Genomic DNA, 26,312 nt, shown 5'->3' with positions numbered 1-26,312 from the left:
AGCCAGTTAATATGTTATACAATTTATATAGATGATGCGATGAACTTCATAGGGGTTTTTTTTGTTGTTTTGGTTTGGGTTTTTTGGGTGGGTAGGGAAGTTGTTTGGTTTTTTCCATTCAGAATTTATTTCTTGTTGAGCGTTTTGTAATACATGAGTTTTTTGAGAAACAAGATTTCTATTCTCCAGTTCTGTAGTATCTTCATTCAAACTTGAAAAAGAGCAAAAGGCTACCTTAGGCAATTTGATGGTAATATTAAAAAAAAAAGAGCCCATAATGAATGGAAAGAGGAACAAGAGCTATAGGTCAGACATCTGTTCATAGCTGATGATTGCTAGTCAGCACTCAGTGTGTCTGTGGTCAATTCCAGGAGATACTGCCTTTTAACTAGTGAGTGTGTTTGTGGGGAAGATGGTAAGGTGAGAAGTTGAGGGAAGTGTCATGGATTAACCCCAGTAGGCAACTCAGCCTCACACAGCTGCTCACTCACTCATCTCTCTGGGATGAGGAAGAGAACGAGAAGATTAAAAGTGTGAAAACTCTGGGCTGAGATAAAAACAGTTTAATAATTAAAGCAAAAGCTGCATGCACAAGCAAAGCAATATAAGGAGACAAACAGGCACAGCTTTTCCGTATGTAATAGTTAGCTCGAGTGATGTGTTTGTCTTCCCAGCTATCTCCCCTTCCTCCTCCTTCACCCAGCTTTTATTGCTGAGCACAATGTCTTAAGCTATAGGCTGCCTCTTTGGCCTGTTGTGGTCAGCTGTCCCAGCTGTGTCTCCTCCCAGCTTCTTGCTTACCCCCAGCCTCCATGCTGATGGAGCAGTCTGAAAAACAGAGAAGACCTTGACGCTGTGCAGTCACTGCTCAGCAATAACTAAAACATCTCTGTGCTATCAACACTGTTGTTTGTAAATCCAAAACGCAACAACTGTACAAGCTGCTACAAAGAAAATTAACTCCATCCCAGCCAGAACTAGTCCCTCTCTGGGAAATTGAGGCTTTTTTTAGCTTTTTTTAGTTCTTGTAAAAACAGTATGGTTCCTCTGCAGACTGACCCTTGTAACAGGTAAGCTGCAGGGAGATTCACCTCTATGCAAGGTATTTCAGCTGATACAGTTGATGATAGTGGAAGAGAGGAATTTTTATAGTTTAGGTTGATGGGATAAGGGTTTTTGTCCAACTGCTTCAAAAGACAGATCTTTCCTCATTTAAAAAAAAACCCTTTTAACTATTTAGATGGGATTAGTTTGTTAATTATTTCTTCTTCTCCAGGTTTGATCATTCTCCTTGTGACCCAACTGTCACGTTACGTGGACCCCCAAATAATGCTGTTGCCTGTGTGATATGCTGTGAAAGATTTTCAACCTCTCAGCAGTATAGTGATCATCTTTTATCTAAGGCAAGATCATAAGGATGAGTAACTCGCCTGACTGAATGTAGTAGAGAGTTTTCAAGACGTATAATTATGCACTGATTTTAGGTTTTTGTTTTCTTTTTTAACCCTCTTTCTCTCACCTCTCTTCTTTTAGCCTTAAGACATTTTGGTTTTTTTCTTATTCTGTTGTGTTTCAAACACCTGGTGTAGCCTGACAGTATTCTCTTTAGATCTGATCATTAGATTGTACTTTTTGGTATACTTTTGAGAGGACCGTAGTCTTGAGCCTCTTGTCCCTCTTTTGGTGTTGTTGAAAGGTGTTCCCTTTTTTTCACATCTTCAAAACTGTGAAAGATAAATGCAGCAAGTTAGGATGAAGTAAATAAAGAGAAGCAGCAAAAAGGAGATGGGGGAGGGGGGAAAGAGGCAATAGAATGAGAAAAGAAACTTGGGTGATTCATCTGTTTCCAGTCCCTCCAATAGAGGTATTTGCTGCTGCTCACTAGTTAACTTACAGAAGGGAAAGGATAATCTAGCATTTGAGCTGTGATTTGAATATAAGCTAGTAATGTTGCTTTTTTGTTGTTGGTTGCGCTCTCTATTCTGTTCATAACATGCTACTGTAAAACCTCAGTTGCATAACAGATGCTTAGCTGTTACCTTCTGGGTATGTGGTTTTATTTAGACAATCTGGTATTGAACTGCATAATGGATAGCATTTTCTAAGTTGGATGTTTTAATAACAAGTATTGTTGAGTACTCACTTAGTCTCCAGAAGCTGTGTTAAGTTCAGGGAAGTTGTAGACATTCTGAAAATCAGAATAATTTTAGCTTGTGGTAGTAACTCCTGATGCATAGTCATACCTGACAAGCTTGAAAGATTGCATTGTAATTTGTCCCTGCTCTTTTTCCATTGCTTCCAAGTTGTGTGCCTGTGACATGTCCAAGGGCATTAGCAGGAATTTGCAGCCAAGTCTGGGGAAAGGACTGATTCTTGCAACAGGCAAGAATGAATTACTTTGGTGTGGAAGGATGGGGAGATAATACTAATCAAAGCTGTGGAAGAAAGCATAAGCATATAATGAAGATTCACTGAATGACTTATGAAGGAGCAAGCAAAAAAATATCAGAAGCAAATCTAAAGGATTTTTACCTTGGAGGCAGAGATCCAGAGTTGATGTAGAAGGCAAGGCAGGTGGAAGGATTTGACTTTTAGAAAAGTCATGGACCTGTCAGGCTACTCTGAGGAGCAGCATTTTGAGGAATTGGAAGCTAGCAAGATCAGGGAAGAACTGACATCAGGAAAAGCAGCTGCTTTGGTAATAGAAGGAGCTTTTTCTGGGAGCCAGTGTAAAGGGATTAGCTAAGAATTTGAGCCCATAGTCCCTGGGGAAAGTGCTTGCAAGTGGTGCAAGAAGGGGATGGAGAAGTTGCTGGAGTAGTAAGGATAGATGAGTTGCTGAGTTTAACAATGGAAGTTTGGCCAATCCCTTGTGTCTCGTGAGCTGAAGTGCATAGAGGTAGGCTGTAGATGAACATAGATGTGGTAGCTGAAAACCTAAAAGTTGAAAATACTACCACAGAAGGGAGAGTGGAATGGAAGGACATGGGGAAGACTGGGACTGGTTTCTTTGCTTAATTTTTTCCTAAGTAGATAATTTTTCTCTTCCAGCTAAATGAAAATGATGGGCATAAAAAAGGTCTCCCTCCACAGCATATTCAGTGTTTTGCATGCCCAAACTGCTTCCTCCTTTTCACAAAAAGTGAAGAGTGTTTGCAGCATATGTCAGGAAAGAAACACTTCCTCCAGGTTTCTCAATTGAATGGTACGTTACTACTAAGTGTACTGCTTTTAATTTCTTCTGATAATTCACCCTTATGATATGAATTGACTTACATTCTTCTGCAGTTTAAAAAAGATTAAGGTTTTAAAGTTTGTTTTTAATGAATTGTTATTTTTCTTTTAAGGTCTTAAATGTGGTGCTTTGTAATTTGTATTTTTGTGTAGAAATGATTCCTCCATCACACTTGCTGTAATGAGAAGCCATCAGGGCTCTCATATAAGCTTCTCATCCTCCAGTGACTCTGTGCAACTGCTGTCCTGAATAAGTTTACATTTAGCATGTTGATAGAGACTTGGACCAAAACAAATAAATTTCTTTTTCAGTTCCAGTGAGACTGGCTGTGGAGTTCCTTCCCTTTACTGTACTGTCTGTAGTCTGCTTGGAGGCTATTGTCAGTGTCCTTGGCATTGCTGGTGACAAAGACCTGTGAAAATTTCTTCTCTGTATATTTGCAAATTTAGCCTGGTTAGTTGGGACAGTGCTGCTGGTCTGATGGCTTACACTGACTGCATTGCTGCTGAAGGCTGAAATACTGGTTATGTTGTGAGCTGGTAACATCCAGAACCACTTTTAAAAGGAAATACCTATCTGATCCTGGGCTTGAAAACAGGGTTAATGCTTGTCGTAGCTACGCTGACTTTTTGTTTCTGACATAAGCAAGTAGGCATTGAAGCATTTACTTTAATGTTAGCTAAATGGCTGAAACAGTTGACATATAGATGGAGTTGACTTCTTATGCAGGAAGTGGCCATATTTTAGATACTGTAGGTTTCAGGATAAGCCTGTGTGGCCAAAAGGATTGATATAGTTATTTCTCATCTTCATAACTATATCTTTGACTTCTGCCCTCCCCCAGAGTGGCTGCAGGAAGTGTGCAGAAAAGACAGGCTTTGAAGGCATCGTGCTGCAGGTTGAGTCAGTATTGCAATCTTCATGGAAGTGACAGTCATCTGCATGGTTATATGTTCTCTTATGTATTGAAGATCTAATGTACTTTTTTTCTCAAATAGGTTATTAATTCTGAATGTGATACCTGCAGATACTTTTAAATTCAAGTCATAGATTTTAAAAGAGATTCCTGGTGAGCTATTGCTTTGGAAAGATTAAAAGCACAAGTTAGTGGGTTTTTTCTTTAGAGGTGGATAGTTCTTACCTCAGAACAAAAAATGGAGTGCTCCAATTTTTCCTTTGCTTTAGTAGGTCTTCATGATTAATAATTACCAGCATGGTCTAACATCTGCCAGTGAAATTCACTGAAAGGCATAACCTCAAATTATTGCCTGCTGATCATCACATCTTACTAAACAGAAAAATCAAAGAGAATTTGCCTCCTAAGGTGCACAACATGAACAACATTTAATCCATAAGCCGTTCCCCATTCTCTTTTCAATAGAATTTTTTTATTCTGATGGTATCTGAATTTAGATATGGAGCATGTACTCTGAACAACAGAAAGTCCTGCATCTAAGAATGTAAGAATTAACACTAAAGATGGGAAAGAGAGAAAGAGATGGTCAGAGTATGTGGGAACTTGTTAAACGAATTGTGTGCTTTTTTTTTTTCTTTTTTTAAGCACTCTGTGGCTTAAAAGAAAATCATATGTGGTAAGTGTAGACAACTGGTCATAGATGGAGTGAAAGAAGGTCAATAAAAAGCTTTCTAAGAGACATATCTGACCTGATGTTGTAGAAGAGGAAAAGGGAAGTAGAGTCAGTCGCTGAGTATGAAAAAACAAGATCCAAACAGATTCAGAAATTAGATTGTCACAGAAATTTAAAAAATTCAGTCTTTTTAGTTAAAGCTTCCGTAGCACAGTTACTGTGGGCCAGCTGACACATGATAATTTGCTTTCTGAACCGTGTGACGAAGTAACAACAGTAACTATGTCATCAGAGAGCTTTCAAATACTTTGAAAGAACTTGCACTTTCTACCATTCCATTTTATAGATGAAATGAAGACTGGCCATCCTCTACCTTTTCCATCCTACGCGAAGAACCTTCTGATATCTCTGTGCAAAGAGGTCCCCTTCCAAGTGAAGTGTATATCCTGCTACAAGATACTACGATCGCATATGGAATTAACGGCTCATTTCAGGTTTGTGAAAGACAGCTGCTTTTATATCGTGAACACTCATAGATCAGTGACAGATAGGCAGACATGTTTTTAGTGCTCCTAGTGGATTTCCAGGCAAGTAGGGCCATCTGAATGTTGACTTCCTGAGTAAATTATCAAAAATGTGCCTTCCTTCATGTCTGTTACCCCACACTGCAGAATGCTGATCAATGTCAGGATCCTTTTTGTATTTTCTGTAACAGAACATCAGAACTTGGTGTCTGTTCTGCTGTTTGTAAGTTGACACTGTTTGATTTTGAAAATGTACGGAGTCAACAACATAACCATCAGTCTTAATGCTGGCTTTGGAAATTAGCACCTAATTCTCTTTGAAGTGCAGAGACCAGATACACATTGCATGGTTTCGTTAGCAAGCTAGTAGGAGGGTTAAAGTATACAGAGGACACTATTTCTATGCACTGGTTGCTGTAGCTACCAGGTAATATTTCCAAGTACATCTGAAAGTTTAAAAATGTTTCAAGTTATGATGTAACTTCTTTATGTTTTTTAATCCGCTCTAGAATGCGTTGTCATAATTCTGGGCCTGTGGCACTGTCGAAGAAAAGCATCTCCCAAGTTGCAGAGATACTTAAAACAAAAGGTTACTGTGAGAACTGTGATGAACTGTTTGCTAATAAGAATCAGATAACCCAACATAAACAAACCACTCAACATAACATTAGAGTTTTTACTACAATGGAAGAGTCCATCCTGATGTTCTGTCATATCAATGGAAAACAGAAAAATCAATCTTATTTGTGCCATATTGTGGATCGGTCAAGACCTCTGCTTAAAAGACATTTGACTTCAAATGAGTCTCCCAGTAAAATGGGGTCTACACCTTCAAAAAGGAAGAGTGATTTAAAAGATAACAATGAAGATAATGTAGCAAACCAAAGTCAAGGTAGTGCTTGCAAAGTAAAAGCCTGGTTTTGTGAATGCCTTCAAAAGTTTTTTACAGAAGAGTTAGTAGAAAATCACATTTTATCAGCAAATAGGATCTGTCACAAGTGTGCTGTGTGTGGAAAGCTTGCTGAAAATTCAAGCATTATCCGCCTCCATATGAGTCGATTTCATGGAGGAGCACACTTGACTAATTTTCTTCTCTGGTGCAGAGCGTGTTCTGCAGATCTTAGAGAAGAGGATATTATGGGACATGTAACTGAATTTCATGGTGGACATAGTTACTATTATGAGCAAGATGTAGAAGATGAACCTATGCCATGTGCTTCTGACACAACATGCATTTCTGCAGGTGAAGATAAAGACTGCATTTCTAGCCCTATGGAAGTCTCCCCTGAAAGAAGTCCTATCGTGGGAAAATGGCAGTGCCGCATTTGTGAGGAGATGTTTGAGTCTGAAGAGAGCGTTAAACAACATTGCATGTCCTTAGAAAGCCATGCATTTCACAGGTACTCGTGTGGCTTATGCAGAAATCACTTTCGGAAAGTAGGAACGCTGGAGCGGCACTTCCAAGAGCATCATAATCAGGAGACACAGACTAAATATTTCTGTGGCCTTTGTGGTCATCTCTTCTTTGACACAGAAGAAGAATTTCTAATCCATTATACGGAGATTCATAGCACGGACTATACATTTGTGCCTGAGCAGATGGAAGTATCAATAAAAAAAGAGGAGGACTTCCTCCCAGTCGAACAAGGAGACCTTTTAACCTGTGGTTGCCGGACAACTTATGTCTCCAAAATAAACAGGAAAAACGATTATGAGAAGTGTCAGAAAGCCATGCTGGAAAAAGGAAACTTATGGTTTCGATGCTGCTTGTGTTCTGCAACGGCACAGAATATTGCTGATTTGAAGAATCATCTCAAGAGTCACACGTCACTGAAACCTAAGGGAGAGATGTATGTTGTTAGATGTGCTGCATGCAACAAAAACTTTAATGATCTTCCCAGTGCACATCAACACTATCACATGAAACACTGCTTCTTGCAGAAACCTGATATATCAAGTCTTGCATCAGAATCAGAAAACACAGTATTCAAGTTCACAGCAAGTGGGGCTTGTCAGGTCAGAAAACCTCACAGGCTACAATTTCAAGCATCTCCATCGAAAACTCAGGACAGACCACAGTTGTCTCCTCTGCAGAGACCAATAGAGCAAAGGAAAGAAAATAATGAGGACTCGGCACACGCTGAAGAACTTAGTGAAAGTATGTAGAAAACTACTTTCAACATTAGAAAAATATTATTGTCTTTAACGCACTCTGTTTCAGTGTCAGTCCTGAGACTGAAACATTTAGTTTTCTAACTAGTTTGGAGCGTAATTTGGTGTTAAAAGGAAGAGGACAATCAAGGACCTCAGCTTGAGATCCAATGTGTAGAAATCTAAAAGTGATCTATAAGACATGTTCAAGAGAAACTTGTATAAATATTTATGATCCTGGTAGTGCTTTCTGTGTGGGCAGTCCTATTATATCACCATCTCCTCAGTTTTCTTAGCTTGCCAAATAGCACTATCTGCTGACAATTTATATTCTGAGTATGTAGTGTGTTTTTTTTTTCCTTGAACGTGCAATTTTTTTTTTAAGTTCATGATCACTTTTAAGAATGACATCAAGTATGCTGAAGGTGTACCTTGTGTTCAGAAGTTGAAAGTGTTTCTTAATTACTAGTGGTGTCATAATACTTTTAAGAGGTTGACCTTTATGTTACATTTACAGCAAAAAGTACAAACCTAAATGTTTTACATGCATGTAAGCAATGGAATGTCACAGAGACTTGCCATAGTTGGGGGTGCACAGATGAATATTAAATGCACTATTAAAATGTCTTGGTGCAGGACAACAAGCTTTCTGTGCTTACCACAAAACTATCCAGCTCTACAGCATCATATAGGCAGATGCTACTTTTATGTCTGATTTGTGCATGATTAAATGCTAATTCAGTTGATTTTAAAATCTATGCAGTTGCCAAATAGGACCATGTTTTGTAACTTTGCTTACGTAACAGTTGAATATGTGAATTGTCAGAAGTGTGTCTCAAGTTGATGTGTGTTGATTGACCAGAAAGTCAGGTGAATTTTAAATGTGTTTTTTTATCCCGTTGATAGATGGTGAGCTTCCTGATCTTGACTACCTGAGTACCATGACTCACATTGTGTTGGTGGATCTGGACAACTGGGGAAGCTTTTTCACACAGCTGCCAGCTAACCTGAACCAAGGGACATTTATCTGGGGCTTTCAAGGTAAAAAATGTTTGAAGGAAATTGGAAGATAAGATTAACAAGTCTACACATTTACTTGAGCAGAGATTCCTTGAATCTGAGAAAATTAACAGGAGCAAGCAGCCACTAAGGCTTCTTAAGTTGCAGTGGCCCAGGCACCATGTAACAGAAATGTTCTTGAACTTCTTAAACTCAGCCTTAACCTCCACTGCTCTTACTATTCTGTGTAGAATATTGTTCCAGAATTCTGGCTTCCCTAATAACTTCCTTAAACTGTATCATATTAGGTTTTCATAATTATCAGGACAGCCATAATACTCAGAGATTACTTTAACTCCCAGGTCCTACTTATAATGCTGCTGCCCTTTTGGTGATCTAGTGGTTAGGATGCAGCACTCTCACCGCTGCGGCCCGGGTTCAATTCCCGGTCAGGGAACTCCTCCGGGCAGATGGAGCTCGTCAGCTCTGTAAGGCCATCCATCTAAGAGAAGGTCACTCTAAACAAACCTACGTCCTGAGGACCTCGCTGCTCCAAGCTCGCTTGGCCCCGGCAGATGAACCTTAGGATTAAAGGGTGGGCTCAGTTCAGCGCACTCTGTGTCTCACCTAAAAAATGCACTGTGCAGGCTGGAAGGGTAATGACCTTTCCCAAATCTTTGTTCACGAAGACTGGCCATGATGACTTCTAGAAGGCATGATTTTGCATTCTTAGTCTTATTAAATTTAGTTTAGTACAGGGCAATTGATGGAACTCACATTGTCATGAGTTTCACAGAATCATAGAATGGTTTGGGTTGAAAGGGAAAATGATCGTATCATTTTGCAGAGTCTGCCAATAGCATTCCTTTACCTTGATACTTTTGCTTACCTGACTGGTTTTGAACCAACTTCTTGGCCACCTCATGGTTTTTCTACTGTTTTTCTCTGTATCTGCCTTTATAGTTATTTTGCCTGTAGTACCTTGAATTCTTCAGTAAAGTCTAGATAAGGGATGTTTTCAAAATATTTTTTGCCTGAAACACAGGTATCATCCTAACAGACTTGTAGGAATTGTCGAGTATGTTTTATACTTGGTAAACACCATTGCATTGCACTTCTTTGCTTAGTGTTTTTGAGTATCTCTTCCTTTAAAAGATAATCGAGAACATCCTGAAAACTGAGAGTTGTCATGCTGCTCAGGTTGGACAGAAAGGCCTGTTGATGCCTAGATCAGTCTTTTTTCCCTCTTAGAAACAGGTTTTCCAGTTAGCTGATGAAGGCAGAGCAAGTATGGCTGTTAATGTAAAGTGTTAGTTGTTCAAACAGTCATCTTACTCCTGGACCTGTAGCCTTAATATCTGGTTGTTCGGAGTTCTGGGAACGGATCCTCTGGTCTTCCCTATTAAAGCAGGTTATGCTCCTGAGTTTTGTGTTCTGCTCAGGCATTACTTCTGTATCACTACCTGTATTACCATTGCCTAGCCCTTGACCTTTCTGTGACAGCATTCTTGTGCACATGCAAGCCACATAAAATTGTGATTTTGAGGATTTATATCATGGAATCATAGAATGCTAAGGGGTTGGAATGAGCTTAAAAGATGATCTATTATAAAAAATTACTTAGTTAAGAAAAATTTTTCACAGTTATGTGAAACTTTCCCCATGTGAATTCAGACATTGGCTTTCAGTCATACTTTGTTATTCTGTCTAATTTACTTGAAACTAGTTAGTTTTTAATTGACTTAAGCTCGTTGTTATGAGTTCTGTGCTCTTACTATTTTCCAAGGTTAAAATGCTGTTTTGATTCAGTAAGAAAAAATTGTTTGAACCCAGGGATGTCTGAGCTGTATTGTTGTCAGAAATTTCTCTTCTCTGACTTAAGGAGAAGTAATCATAGTACAATCTTTAGTGTTACTAGTCTGTTGTCAGGAACTTCTAGTATTAATGATACTCTTACTGAAAGGTACCTTTGTGCTAGTTAAGACTCTGTGCCCAGAGATGTTCCAAACACAGGTGCCTGATGGCACAGCACAGCCCACATTAGCACCAATGTCTCAATGTCTTACTTTCGGACAGGTTCGCTGCATGCACACTGCCTCCTGGGAATGGCCCCTGATGCACCTGAACTGAAAAAACATGCTAAAGAGTTACTTGTGATTAAAAAGGGCCATATTCATATTAGAGAAGAATTTAGCAGTTTATTAGTGACAATTATATTGTTTTGGAGCCTGGGAGCACTAAGTCTCCCAGGCACATCTGGATTTATTGTTGTAGATACCCTCTCATAATAATAATGGTTTACTCAGTTACTTGAGGCATGCTAGTCTTGTTTGTTTAGCCTATGAAAATATAGCAACGTCCTTGTCTCTTCTATTTTTTTCCTGCATTTCCCAAACAACATTTCTGAATTTTTTAATTATTATTTTTATATGATAAATCTACATAATTTCTGTTATTCCTGTTGCTAGTATACCCTTAGCTTTGCTTTGAGTTCTTTGCATGGTTTCTGTCTTCAGATACTCAGTTGTCTTCATCCATTTGTCAGCTAACAAATAAAGAGACTAAATACAGTTCTGTCATTGGTTTCAGTTGTCCTGGTCAAATGCTTATGTTGTGCATTTATGCAGCCAAACCCTAGGTTTGGTGATTACAAGTCTTTCCCAAGTAGCAGTGACTGAGACTGTCACAATAGATTAGAACAAGTTGCAAGTAGCATTTTTTTCTCATAGATAGATACCACTAAATCATTTCTCTGTGGACTCTTAATAAATCTTTATCTTTGAGATCATTTTTTATACCACCTTCTTGCCATTAGGCTGGAAAGGGTGAAAAAAACCCAGGAGAAATCTACTGAGGAATGCTTTTGTTTGCTGGACTGGGAGTGGCCATGTTGACATACACCATCCTCTGCAGCCTGTGTACTTGAGCCTTAGTTTCCCATGTCCTCATGTGAAGTGCCATCAATGACTGCTTTCATTTTTCATTCAAAATCCTTTCTTACATCCAGCCACTCTATCAGCTGGCAGATAAAGCAACACTTTTTCCTCCCCTTTGCAGAGCCATTATTTCTTAGCAACTGGGAATATTATGAATTTTTTAGTTGCTCTCTTCAAATTGTCCTTTCATTTGTTTGCCTTTTTATGGTATCATAGTAACTGCAAGCTCCTCTGGTTTTTCCTCTCTGCTTGAAAGACTTCCTGCTTCTTTCCTTTCCCTTGCAACTTGTTTCAACCTGGTATTGGTTTTGTCTGTAGCAGACACATTACTCAGCTCGTCTTTATTATCCAAATATTTTCTTAGCCAGTAACTACATGTTTTAGGATACTGTTGAGAAAATTTCTGCACTTTTTTTCCCAGTTGTAGCTTCATTTTGCATATCCTTGACTGCATCCAAGGGTTTATTAGGACTCTAGCATTTGTTTCAGCTGTTGTTCCAGTTCTTGGACCTTCTTTTTAAAGAGTTCTGATGTGTCAGGCATAGCGTATGTACATATATATATATATATAGCATATATCTATAACTCCTGCAGTACAGGTTTCCCTAAGAGAAGTAGTTCTGTTACTTGTACTATGGTCCCGGAGTTCCTCTGCTTCTGCACATTAACCATAACTGTACTTCAAACTGGAAAAAAATCCACATCCCTGAGTCTAAAAGCAAATGATATCTATAAGATAAGTTTTTCAGAATTAAAACAAAAAAATCATACAAAATTGAATGGGTAGTATCAGGCTAGCTACTTTTTTTTTTTTGGCTTTCTAACTAAAGAACAAGGGGGTTGGGGGGATTTTGGTTATATGGTTTTTTTAGCTTTCACATTGGTCAAAATAAATTCTGCCTTTAAAGACAGATTTATCTTTGCTTTTGCCTTCTTACACTCTTAATTTATAGGGATGTGTTTACCCAAACCCATGGTTTGTTTGTTTTTCATGTTTGGGTTTTTTTATTATTAATTTTATTCCTCTTCACTGTTTAGGAGGATACAGCAACTGGAAACCTCCAGTGCAGTGCAAAATTTACAATTATCTTAAGAGGATTGGATGTTTCTTTCTTCATCCACGTTGCGGTACCAGAAGAGAAGCAGCAGACTTTGCTCTCTGTGTTCATGTAAGTTAGGGCATACTGTCTTTATTGCTATGTCTCTGTACCCAGAGGAGAGTGGCAGGTGATATCAGCTATTGATGTTAAATACTAATTGCAGGTGAGATTCTTAGGTTCTTTTCATGATACTTACGTGTCCACTATACAGAATGATAAACCTGTCACTGGATTGAGTGGAGGCAGACAATTGAGAAGTGATTTAAAAGTTAGCCCAAATAGGACATCAGTCTGCTGTGGAGAAGAAGGAGAGCTGCTTATGCAGAATAAAAAAACCCTGCAATTACGGTTTCTCTTTAACTCCTGCCTCTCTCTTCAAGTAACCCAAATGTTGGGCCATCTTTACAGTGGAGTTGAATGAGTGCCAGTTTCACAGACTCTGTTGAGCTGACAAGCAGTGCCTCTGTTCAGTAGACCTTGGACTTTGGCAGGATTGGGGATGTGCAGGTGCAAGACAGGAACCTGGGATACCATGGGCACTTAAGTTCTTTATGCAGAATCATAGAATCATTAAAGCTGGAAAAGACCTTTAATATCAAGTCCAACCATGAACCCAGACTACCACCGTGTTCACCATTAAACATAAGTGCCATACCCACAAAATTTTTGATCACTTCCAGGGATGGTGACTCCACCACTTCCTTGGGCAGCCTGTTAAAATGCTCGACAACCGTCTCAGTGCAAAAAATTTCATAATATCTAACCTAAACCTCCCCTGGTGCAGCTTGATGCCATGTAATGCTTTATCAGTTAGATAAAACTATTAATATATAATTATATAAGCACATTTTGCAACAGTGATTTTGTTACATTACACTTTCTATATGATTCTTAAAATGCTCTGCACAGATGACTAATTTTATGTGGAGATTGTTCTAAAATGCTGCTTTTTAGGAATTTGTTCCATACTCTGTACTGTTCTGGTAACCATTACCTGTATCTATTATTGTATGTAGAGAAGAAATGCAGGATCAAACTGTTGAAACGGTACCTTTCACAGTGGTATAACGTGGCTTGGATCATACAAGCAGGAGTAAATTGCTGTAGAAAGCACTGAAGACCTATCTTGCACAAAGCTAACCAAATGCCACAAGAGAAAAACATGATCTCAGTTCAACATTTGTTTCCCTACAGGCTGGTCGTCTGGATGAGCACCTGCCCAAGCAAATTCCTTTCACTGTACTTTCTGGAGACAAAAGCTTCCTGGAACTGGAAAACCAATTTAAGATGACCCAGCGGTCAGCTTGCATCCTAAATCCTCACCACATTGAAGGAGACATGATGTGTGCCTTGCTAAACAGCATTTCAGATACCACAAAAGGTAGAAAGTAAATATTAAACACAATTCTTCCAGTAAACTGATAGTTCTTTCCAATAAAAGACTTGAATCCTTATGCTGGTAACACAAGCTGTTGCTTGATGCTTCTTGCATTGTACTGGAATTTCAAGGAAATACAGATCAGAAAACCATTTTGCTTGGAGCAAGTTTTGAAACTAGACTTAATTAAGCATTTTTATTCAACATAACAAACTCTATCATTCCTATATTCTTTATTATAGCGAGAGACAAACTGTTGTTTGAGTCAGAACACTCCTTTCTAATTAAAGAGAAGCTCTTTAGAGTACTCTTGTGTGCGCATTTGTCAATTTGTACTCAAATCTGCTTAGCTTGATTTGTTCTGGGTCCGAAACAAATGTGACCCTGCTAGAGCATCGTTATTTCTCAAAATATTTCTGCCTATTTTAACTCTGATTGTCCTCCTGGCTACTTCCTGTTATTTGACAATTGTCTTCACTGGCACATGACTCACACATTCATTTGGAAAAAAAAAATTCACTGGATGTTTTGAAGTTCTCTAAAATGCCAGATCCTAATGACACACTGAAACAATCACATTGGTTTTATATGGGATAATCAAAGATGACTGAGCCAGCTCATTTTCATGCAAAGGATACCAGAGCTGAGTTTTAATACTTGTCACTATTTTAAAATATTTTGATATTTTCCTAGAAGACCTGACATTTCTCTGTAGACATTATATTGCTTTTCCTGGCTCTCGTTTTATTTTTGTGGGGTTGTAAATTGTGGGCATATTACAGAAAGCTGTTTCTGAATTAGCCATAACCTTTTTCTGAAAAAATACACTGCTAGTCCTGATACAGGTTTGTGAGAGCTATCACATTAAGTGGAGTGAATGGTGAAATTGGCATTGATTGAATAAAGGGAAAAAGAAAGATAGGATAATAGTTTCCTGAAAAAAATTGTTTGTGGTGAGCTGGAATTGATTTATGTGCTTTTGATACAGAAAAGGTGCTTATAGACTTTTCTGGCCACCCCAAGCATTTGCTGATCTAGATTTTTCAGCTGGATAATGGAGATATGATTCCCAGCCAGAATCAGCCATACCAGTAAAATTCCTTGGCGTAATTAATTACAGAATTGTCACTTTTGTTAGTGCAGTTCATTTTCTCAAGGGGGAGGGGTTATCCATAAAGCTACACTTCCCCTGGTATCAATACAGGCTGGGGGATGAACTGATCGACATCAGCCCTGCTGAGAAGGACTTGGGGGGCAGTGCTGGTTAATGAGAGGCTGGACATGAGCTGGCAATGTGTGCTCACAACCCAGAAAGCCAACTGTATCCTGGGCTGCATCCCAAGAAGCATGGCCATCAGGTCAATGGAGGGGATTCTGCTCTTCTGCTCCACTCTCCTGAGATCCCACCTGGAGCACTGCATCCAGTACTGGGATCTCCAGCACAGGAAGGACATGGACCTGTTGGAGCGAGTCCAGAGAAGGCCACAAACATGAGCTGGAGCATCTCTTCTAGGAGGAAAGGCTGAGAGTTGGATTTCTTAAGCCTGGAGAAGGGAATGCTTCAGGTGACCTAAGTGCAGCCTGTAGGAAGGATGGGGAGGGACTTTTTACAAGGTCATAGAGTGATAAGACAAAGGGGAATGGCTTTAAACTGAAGGAGTGTATGTTTAGAATAGGTATTAGGAAGAAAATCTTTACTCTGAGGGTGGTGAAGCACCGAGTGGTGGTTTTCCAAAGAAACTCTGGATTCCCCATCCCTGTAAGCGTTCGAGGCCAGGTTGAATGGGGCTTTGAGCAACTTGGCCTAGTGGAAGGTGTTCCTGCAGAGGACTTAAAATTAGATGATCTTTAACATCCTTTCCAATTCTATGTTTCTATGCATTGTTCCATTCCCAGTACAAATGTTTTTTTTGTAGAGTATATTGAAATGTCTAGATTGATCTCTTCTAATGTAATTATAGCTGTATAACTGTAAATTAATGTGGACGGCTGGTTTTGCTTTGTGATATTTGTATATTTTTTGGGAGGAAGAGTTGGAAGAGAGCTGTAAGCAGTTGATTTAGCTGGTACAGGCTTCATTTCTTGTACAGTGTGTTGTGCAACTTAAGATATGAGACAGTGAGGATAGGGGAATGACTGTTTTGCTATATAAGGGTACTCTGGCTCCCTGCCTAGGTAGTTTTGCTGTTATAGCTTTATTCACCAGTGTATACTGGCTCAGAGGTGATGACTTAGATCTAACCCTTTTCTGTGTATAAATGATACTCAAGTATTTTTTTTTTTTTATATTGATCTTGCTTTTGGAAGTCTCCTAATATAACTATTCTTTCAATGTCCTTTACTAAGTTAATATTTAATTTACTGTTACGGTGATTGGCACTACTCAGGGGCCACAAACCTTAACTTGCTGGCTGGCTGATCACTGTGCATTCCACTTAAGTTATTTGTGTGGTCACTATTAAAAAAAAATATAATCTTTGAGCAGAGAAGTGATGGAATGGCACATGATTCCTTTGGCTGTTGGGATTCCCTAGCAAACCTGTAAGGAACAGAAATATCTTGAGCTATCCTTGGTCCCCTTTTTCAAGTATAAATCAATGTCAGCAGGGGGGGACCCAGACAGCAAGAGCTGCCTTTGTCTCCTCTTCCTGTATTAAAACAAAACATTAGAAAATTCACTTTTGGTAACAGCCCTATAGTTGCTGCATATTGGGTGATGTTGTTACCAAGAGTTTATAAAGTTTGTCTTTAAAAAGATAAAGCCACTGCATAGTACACACAGTGTGTGGCTCAGCAGCATCAGCCATCATTTCCAAGTCTTAGTGTGGCAACACCAGTGCTGGAGGGTTGAGATGGAAAGTTGTGCAGTGTATCATAGGCTGGTATAACTTGTTACAGAAATGCAGCTGACTGTAAGGAAATGTAAACAAGAATTGCTTGCTTTGTGACTTTCTCAAGCCTATGGCTATTATTCTGGAGGGAGAAATAAGTTAGAAACGCTTAGGACAGAGAATCATGTTGAAAAATATGAGACCATTGTTGGTATTGGAAGAGCTGCAAAATGAAAAACCTGTTTCCCTGAATCACCTTCACAGAGCTATCGTTAGCTTCTGAGCAGCTGGGTTGTGTTTGAATGTGGCAATCTGACAGGTGCATCTTGTGAACCATTTTACCACATCAGCAGAATTGCTGTGGGAACTGTGGTACGTGTATTCATTTTAAAATAAATAAAAATAAAAGTTCCTGCATATGTTGCAATAGGATATCAACCATATGTTACTTTAGGTGACCCTTGGTTGTAGCAGATGCATGAATTTCCTTTGAGACATGAAAAGAGTAGGCAAGAGATATAATCTTATTTGTTCTCTTCTGCTGCTAAGCCGCTTGAGTTCATAAGTGAGGAAGGTTTTTGCTTTTATGCTGAAGACACAAGACATGATGGGAGCTTAATGCATGTTAATCAAGTGGTTTGGGGAGTGCAGAAGGGAAGAGTTTTCAATGTCTCCATTTGTAACGAAAAATTTGTAGCACGCAGAAAAACACCATTATTCAATTGTCAGTCTTGACGATATTATGTGTCTTGAAATTACAGCTTATACTTTTAATGAGCACTGGTCAGTGTTGAGGGCAAAGCTGATGGTAGGTTAGGGGTTGTCATACCCATCTAGGCACTGGCAGGAATGCCACAACTTCTTGGTTGACAAGATATTTTTGTGTAAGTGGATGGCTTTAGCTTAACTGTGTTTCTCACAGTCATATTCAAATGAGATCCTTTAGTGACTGAGCTCTTATGTGAATCAGACTCTTTTTAATAATAAGAGGAGCATATTTTCTGGAGTATTTCTTATCCTTTCTTTTGAAGAGCCAGTCTGTCTCATAAGCCTGTCAAAAGCAGTAGTGTAGTGATGTAGTGTGTTGTCTGCCAAATAGCCACTGCACCTCTTTCAGTGACCCATAAAGTATGTTTCCACTGTGCTCAAGTGGAGTTGTCAGCCTGCATCTTCAATCTGCTACTATTGCCTGAAGTGTTTAAGTACTACCAAATGCAGCTTCTGTGACTCGTTATATTTGGAAGAGCAGGATTTCAGTTCATTTTGATAAATGTTGCTAAGCTTCCTAGCTCCCACTACCCCAAAACTCTTTTGGTTTATATACAGCCTACAAAAGAATTTAAGAGGATGTAAGAATTATTTTATAGAAGACATTGAGAGTAGTTGCTAGCCTTTTCCATGGTCAAGATTTTCATGGGTGCTGAGGTCCAATATGAATACATCTGTCCCCAGTCTGTGCTTTTTCCAAACGTTCAGTTAAAACAAACTGCAGATGACTAAAGATAGGTCACAGCTTCTAGCCCCCACTTCCCAAAGAAACTGAATGTGAAAGGTATGAACATCTGCAGCATGATGCACCATGAATGAATTATAGTTACTGTAGTAAGAGTCTATTCCTTTATTATAGCAGCCACAGCCTACTGCAGTAGGGAATGATAAGAAAGTCACCCTTCAATTGTAACCTTGTGTTTAGCTACAACAGGAAGTTACTATTGCCTTTGGTATGTCAGTGGCATTTCTTGTGTGCATCTTTGAATGTATGTATATGCCCTAGGGAGAAAGCAATATATTGAGACCTAAGATAATGAGTCTGAACAATAACTGTAACCAAGTGGATGAAGTGGGAAGACTTCACCAATCAGATAATACAAAGAAATTCTCGAGGTTTAGTTTAATCTTGTGAATTTGAGGTGTCTAAGATGAAGGTTAAATGAAACTCTTAGTGACCATCATGATATCGCCCACAGTTTCCAAGAAGTGGATTTGGAGGAGAGTGAAGGATTGAAAGCTTTATTTTTAGTTGTGCTACAATTGAATGAACGGATGAATGAGCATCTGTAGGGAGATACATGGAGTGAAGCAGGGAGTAGCTGTATTTGCATTTACTGATGATGTTACCTTCATGAAGAAGCAGATTAGAGAAGTACTAGGAAGGAGTATGTGGGGAGGATACTCTAGGGACATACTAAAGAAGGAATAAAGGAAAGGATTCTAGAAGCCAAGGGAACAGTATTTTAAAGGCGACATAGTTGATCATACCAAACATCATTGCTAACAAGGTAAGGATGAGGTATTGATTGTAAGTTTTTGGCTAAGTAGTTCCTAGAATCCTGAATGAGGTAACATATTATATCCTTAAAGTAGCACTAAAACTCCAGACACCTGCTGTAAAAGGAAGAGGGTCAGCGGTTGGAGAGACAGTGAGTTAAGTGTGATGTGAATGTCACAGTACATTGGGATGGAAAAGAGGTAGGTGAGATTGGGAATTACTGAAAAGACTAAGAGAAGGAGCATTGCAGGAGAGAAGAGTGAAGGTGAGGGTGTGAAACTGCACAATGGAATAGACAGAGGAGGTGTGTTGTGTGGCAAGGGAGCAGGACGAAGGCTGGGGAAGGGAAATCAAATTCCTAGTGAGACACAGGAACTGGTAAACCTGATGGAAGTTACTAAAGGGATGGTGGTAGCTGGGGAGGTTGCAAGAGAAGAGAATTAGATATAGTGGTAAACTATCCTGAGCTATGTGGGCAACTAATCCAAATTCAGCCTGTGGCGCTTTGATGGCAGGACAGTGGGTGGCGCTTGCATTCTGTGAATGTTACCAGCCTCTTCCCAGAATAGGTTTCTATGAGAGACTCATAAAATATCAAAAAATCGCTGTATTTTCTTCCATCTATAGGCTTAATCTTTTTAATCTCTGAGCTTTATATTCCTCCAGAGTTAGCCTTCCTGTTTTCTCATTCTTGCAGCAGGAATATGCCGGTATATGAGAACAGTAGTGACCAGTAGAGTTTCTTTTGAGACAACAGTTATAGTCAGAGGTTGTTAGCTTATGTTTATCTAATAAAATGTACTAGCCAAGAGGGTCTATCTTAAGATCTCTTGGCTCTGAAACTGGGCAACGGATTTTCCTCTGACCCCAGAGGAGTTGGGAGCCTGTAGCATGTGCTGAGCATTTTGACAAGAGAGACAGGATGTGTCTGATTCCTCAAAATTAAACACTCCTCATCAAAAGATGCCAGCAGTGCCAGGAGTATATGCTTATGAAGTGTGGGCTGGATGAGAAAACTGAGATGGATTGAAAACTGGCTGAATGGCCAGACTTGGAACATGGTGAGTTCAGATGGGGGCCAGGAACCACCTGTGTACCCCACGGGTCAGTACTGGGTCTGGTCCTGTTTAATGTCCATTAATGACGTAGATGGTGGGGCAGAGTGTCCCCACAGTAGGTCTGTTGATGACACAAAAATTGGGAGTGGCAGTTCCTACACCAGGGGATTGTGCTGCTATCCACAGGAACCTTGACAGGGAGAAGTGGTCTGACAAGAACCTCATGAAATTCAACAAAGGGAAGTGCAAAGTTCTGCACCTGGGGAGGAATAGCCCCAAGCATCAATATATGTTGACCAGGAGTCAACCAGCTGGGAAACAGCTTTGCAGGAAAGAACCTGGGAGTCCTGGTGGACATGAGCCAGCATTGTGCTGTGGTGCCTCAGTACCTTGGGCTGCATTAGGAAGATGTTTGCCAGCAGGTTGAGGGAGGTGATCCTTTCACTCAGTAAGGTCATAACTAACAAATTTGGAGCTCCCCACTACATTGTCTTCCTGGTAATACTCAAAAACTGTCTGGACGTAGTCCTGGGCAGCCAGCTAGATGATCCTGCTTGAGCAGGCAGGCTGGACAAAATGACCTCCGGAGGTCCCTTCCGACCTCTGCCATTCTGTGACATTGCTTGACCAGTCTGGTGGCCTTTTATGATGGAGCAACTGCAATGGTTGACAAGGGAAGGGTGACTGATGTAATCTGCCTAGACTTCTGTAAGGCGTTGACACAGTCCCAACATGACATCCCTGTCTCTAAATTGGAGAGACGTGGATTTGATGTTTGGACTTGTTGGTGGATAAAGAATTGGCCAGAGCAGTCTGAGATGTCTTCCAGACTAGAAGATTAAAAGGATGGCTAATAAGGGAGAAGCCACTTGTGAAAAGCCTTTTACGTGGTGCTTTTTCCTCCCTTTCATTAATAATTGTACCGACTGCTCTTTTTGGGGAGTTGTATGGATTTTTCTTTCTTTTGCTTTGTTTGCTTTGGAAAATGATGTAAAAAATAGTATTTCTTCTTCCCAGAAATAGTAGGGAGCTCCAGAAGGGGTTCACAGTTAGTCTGGCAAGTGACTGGAGAAGGACCATCTATTTCTGGCATCTTTCAAGGCTGCTGATCACTGTTTGACGCCAGCTGTTGGAGTTTGTATTCCTGGAATTGGGAAAGTCAGTAAGGTTGCTGCTCAAACAGGTTATATGTCAGGGGTTTCAAAACAAGTTGTGGAAAGTGTACCTGACACTTTGAATACCTGTTGAGTAATTTAAAATGCCGGAAGTCACACAGTCAGTACATTGGATGGCCATATTGGAATGTTCATTGCTGGTTAATGTAATCAGAAGTACATTGATGTACTAATAAATGTGATGACTTTAAGAGAAGTCCTTCTGTTGGTATGACTGTAGGAGACCTGATTGACTGCTAATAAGACGTCATTAGAGAGACCATCTCCCAAAATAGCAATAGCCTGTAGCAGGAGAATGAATACATAATGTGACTCATTGGCTTACTTTTTAACCTGTATTTTACCGAGGCTCTGTTCAATGGGAAAAAACAACCAACCAAAACAAAACAAAAAACCAAACCCTACCACCTTAGGTACACAAATCCCTCCTAGACACTTCAAAATAGAGCTGTCACTCTGGAGCTGGGAACCAGCCTTGTGAAGAGTGTTATTAAGAAAGGGAAATGTGATGGAGTTTTGGCTGAGCTGGATTGTGATGAATTAGCAGATTAAATTAAGTGTATCAACTTTCTGCTTCTATGAGACTTGAAACAACATCTGCTGAATTGCACTGCTCAGTTGAGTTTTAGCATACCATTGTTCAAATGCAGTATTTGGACAACAAAATACAGCTGCGGTCATGTGTAGGCAGAGACATGCTTATAGTACTTCTTCCCATAATTAAATCCTTGATACATTTTGTAGAAAGCAAGTAATGACATTTTTTAATAACTGAATATTAAAAAAAAAACAAAAAACGAAGTGCAGTAGACACAGTAACTTCTACACCTATTATTTCTTGTTACTGCTTTAAAATAATATAAAATTGAAGCAGTCTGCCTGTAGATTTTGGGGAGAAGGGAAAGAAGGAAGCTGAAAAAATGACTCTATCTCTTGAGTTACTTAAACTATACTAGAATGTATATTTTTATCTTGGTATTTTAGTTCATAACAGGTGTACTCTTCAAATCTAACCTTCAGTGTTGTTACAGTAAGAGAAATCAAGAGAGGTTGTTAATGTCTTTATTAGAAACTGTGTAATTTATGTTCTGTTTGTGCATTTAAGGTTCAGACAGCGAAGAGGATGAAGATATGAAACTAACAGTGAAAAGGAGCTTCGAAGAAATAAAAAACCAGGAAGGTCTGTTCATTTTTACTTTTCTGTGTTCAGGAGCACTACTAATTTTGGAAGACAGAGAAACTAAGCTTACAATCAGTTTTACAGAAGGTGACCTCTTAGCAATACTGTCTAAAATGCGCTGAGCAGTCATGAGTAGTGAAGAACACTGTGATGAGCTATAAATTAAAATTCTGAACCTGAAAAGTATGCCAGCAGACTGAAAATCTATTTCACTGGGGTACGACAGAATATTGTGCAATTCAAGACTTGACTGAGTTCACTTTGTACCAGTTTAATATGGCTGTGTTTTCTCAGAGTAGAACTACTGACTAAATAGTTGAACTTCTGAATAAATAATTCAGAATTAGGTATCATATCTCAATAAAGCACTCTGGTCTCCTAAAAGAGCTGTAGATTTATGCAGAAGTTTGAATCAGCAGTAAATCTGTTCACATCCTATCTTACCTTATTTGAAACTGTTTTCATCCTTTTGCTGTTGTGCTTACTGGTGATGTGCATACAGTGTAGTCATGAATTTTTGGTGACAAACCACAGTGCACTTTGAAAATAATTTATTGCTTAAAGGCTTGATTCTGACCTTCCACCTGATGGAAATAAAACGAACTAAAAAAAACAAAACAAAAAACAAACAAATGAAAAAACCCAAAACCAAACAAAAAAACCAAACAAACAAAAAAAAAGATTTGTACAAGCTCAGTGGTAAAATTCAGTTACAAGTTTACCAACTGTTATTAAATACTGTTGTTAAATGTCCAACATTCATCTCCAGCACTGAAAGGTGTGCTCACGTCCCCCTAGTACAGGGATAGCATTGGCATTTGGTGCATACAGGAGGTCCCACTTCTGATGCTGCAATGCTGAAGGCATCTGACCTTATGAAGCAGCCTGGCTTCAGATGAGTCACAGTTTGGACCTTATTCTGGATTTTTGCACAGTCTTACTGGCTAAATGACAACATATTTTAATGCAAGCAGCTGTCTGCGAATGGTTTTCTGCTTTATTGTGGTTTCAATTTTTTTTTTTTTGTTTCTGTGACTATGTAATATTTTTCTTTCAGAAACTCTTTTATTAGTAGTACCGGATTTTACAGGGAAGTCCAGGTGCATGAATATGGCTCTGCTGACATGAGAGGGCATTCATTCATTGATACAATCTCTGTTCCAAATCTCAGCCTTATGTACAACAGCCCAACAATAATTAAAGTTTTAGAATTCTATTTCTTTTGTCATAAGAACAGATGGCCTTTTTTTTTTTTATAGGATGTGCTTTTGTCCTCCTAAAGCAGAGGAATAATTCAAGAATGACAGCGTGTCTGAAAGCTGCTTTAATTTTTCCAACTATACTATTGATTTTAATATTTCCAGTGCATACATGCCTTGTCTAACTTAAGATATTTAATCCACTAACACCAAACAATTAGTGCCCAAACCTACCTAAATGTAGTGCAAAATCGAAGTTTCTTTTTTGAGTATCATGAAAGTTGTTTGAGAGGTTGTTAATAAGTCACATGGTTACAATACAGTCTTCCCCCCCCCCCTCAAAAATGTTACAGTATAGCCCTGATCTAGACTATTCTTACTGTTGATAGTGACTTTTTCTCTACTTGCCTAGCCTTTCTACCAAGAGTGACAACAGTGGTGCCAAGTCAGAATGTAGGTATGGGAATATCTATGGATACGGAATGGGAATGAAAAGACCAAAACCTCTTTGCTTGTTCTCTGTGTGTGTGTGTGTGTTTTAATGCTTTGTTTATTTTTGTTGGTGCATACACCATATGGGTTCTAATCTTGCTGTTATTTTGACCACTAAATACATGGTTGCATCATGCTCCTAAAGTAATCATTGGGCTGTCCCTAGTTAGTACAGTGGAAAGTTGTAAAGGTATTTTCTATATTTTGAAGTGTTGAAAAGATAGCATACAGCAGTAGGGAAAATATGTTCATCTGTTTCTCTGGGGTTTTCTGCTGTCTACTGACATTGCTCACAGAAGTAATTTGTTGCTTTATTTAGTAATATTAAGGTAGTTGTGTTTATGACTAGTTATCAACTACAGTTTGAGATTATAATATTTTTTTTTTAATCTGTACAGAGCAAGATGTAGAATTGCAAGAAGCTATCAAGAGGAGCCTTGAGGAAATGTAAATGAAGATACTTCAGTATACTAACACCATGTCATCAGAACTGCTTACAGAAATGGAAGCTTGTTCATCTATTTACAAGGGTTCAGAAATACCACTTTAAAAACACATCTGTATCTAAAATAGTTAGATTTATAATCTGATGTTCTCTGTTGTACTGATGAACAGCCGGAGTTTATTCATATTCACTGCACTATATCGTGTATGATAAAAATAAATTTTTAAGCCTTTGCATATTTGTTTCTAATAGGTGTGATGACTAAACCTCTCCGATCTATCTGTATAAGTTGTTGCCTAATTAGTAGGCTGGTCTTACTAGGTATTTTGGGGCTCCTGGTTCTTTTTTTTTTTTTCTTAATTGATCCTTGTATTTAATTTCTCTGTCACAAAATGTCATTGTCTTTATTTACTTTTTCATGTGATCTTTGCAACAGATAAAAATAGTAAACTCAAGTTATCTCAGATTTGCCTAGCTAATCTTGTTATAAAGAGAAGCTTAGATCACAGATTTATATTGAACATATGGCCTAACATATGCCTGTGACCAGTCTCAGTTCATAGACCATAATTTTGTCTCTCATAATTTGTTAAATGTTAGAATCAGGACCACAGGCTGTACAGTTAGTTTGTGAGCTTTATTTTTTCAGTAGTAGCATGGTAGAGTGTTGGATTTGATGGCTTCAAGTTCGACGAGTTCAATTCCTCTCCTTGATCTGAAACAGGAACAACTTTTGAAGGGAACTTCCTAGTTTCTGTTTGGAATAGATTTGAGAGAATTTAAACTGTATTATTTTTATATACTATGGTCTTAGCTCCCTTCTGTTCATGAAGAGGTGGCCTTGGATAAATTAATGTAAATCTGCTAATTATTTTTGTACTGTCCTTATTTTAGGTGAGATTATTTCTGTGTTTAAAATTATCTGTCATCTTTCTCTTTTTTGTTTAAAAATACCTATGCAAACTGTCCAGCTTTACTAGCCTGTTATACTTCAGTTAATGATTGTTGTCAGTCAGTAAGAAATCTCAATGTAATAAAAGGCCAGCTTAATTCTTCTTTTAGTATTCATTCCCCTGTGAGTTTGATTCTACCTGCTGTACCCCTAAATATTTATTATGCAAACAAATACCTTTTGTGTAGAGTAAGACGTGGAGAAGGCTGGATTTTTCTCACTATTCCAAAAAGTCAGAATAACTGCAGCTGTTTGTCATCATGGTTGGAAAAGCTGGAAGACTAGCACTGGTTTATTTCCAGTCATGATTCTGATATAATTGCTTTCGCTGAAACAAGTAGAATTAATGAAGAATCTAGTGAGGTATCCCAGTGTTCGTTAGCAATCATACAACTTGAAGAAACTGTTCAAATGACAGAAAATTGTTTGAACACTTACAGTACATTTGACTCTGACACCCAAGTGTTACAGAGTGAACAGGACCTCTTAAATGTTTTCCACTTGTGTCTGCTGCTTGTTTTCCAGCTGCAAGTCTCAGATTAATTGTAATCCTGATCTAATCTAGGTGTGTAGTTCATACTGCTGCTGCTGAGGAAGCCCTATTCTGGAAGATTTTGAGTTCCCTTTACCTACTGACTCAAGCTAAATCAGTTCCAAAATTTTTCACACCAAGTGCTTCTAGTAAAGGGTGGAATGAAAGAGAAAACAATTTTCGTCCTCAAAAGCATCTCAGTCCAAGGTACAGAGGCTTTTGGGCAGTTCTTTTTTCATGTAGACCCTAAAGCTGGAAATTCATTTC

The 26,312-nt window shown here is 38.8% G+C and overlaps 1 protein-coding gene across 1 annotated transcript in view; it reads left to right on the top strand.

Moving 5' to 3' along the window:
• ZNF451 (zinc finger protein 451) overlaps positions 1–25,627 on the top strand; it is a 31,936-nt gene extending 6,309 nt beyond the window's left edge. The window contains exons 8-17 of the mRNA XM_017834816.1: positions 1,277–1,403; positions 3,052–3,205; positions 5,171–5,318; positions 5,858–7,506; positions 8,406–8,540; positions 12,473–12,603; positions 13,729–13,915; positions 22,351–22,425; positions 24,037–24,081; positions 24,515–25,627. Coding sequence (XP_017690305.1) covers positions 1,277–1,403; positions 3,052–3,205; positions 5,171–5,318; positions 5,858–7,506; positions 8,406–8,540; positions 12,473–12,603; positions 13,729–13,915; positions 22,351–22,425; positions 24,037–24,081; positions 24,515–24,567 — 2,704 coding nt within the window. The 3' untranslated portion in view covers positions 24,568–25,627. The remainder of the gene's footprint in view (positions 1–1,276; positions 1,404–3,051; positions 3,206–5,170; positions 5,319–5,857; positions 7,507–8,405; positions 8,541–12,472; positions 12,604–13,728; positions 13,916–22,350; positions 22,426–24,036; positions 24,082–24,514) is intronic.
• Positions 25,628–26,312: the final 685 nt, after the last annotated feature.

The sequence above is a fragment of the Lepidothrix coronata genome, unplaced genomic scaffold, assembly GCF_001604755.1.
Source record: "Lepidothrix coronata isolate B3197 unplaced genomic scaffold, Lepidothrix_coronata-1.0 Scaffold241, whole genome shotgun sequence".
In the NCBI taxonomy this organism is placed as follows: domain Eukaryota; kingdom Metazoa; phylum Chordata; class Aves; order Passeriformes; family Pipridae; genus Lepidothrix; species Lepidothrix coronata.
Note: the sequence above shows the minus strand (reverse complement) of the source record. Positions and strands in the feature narration are given on the sequence as shown.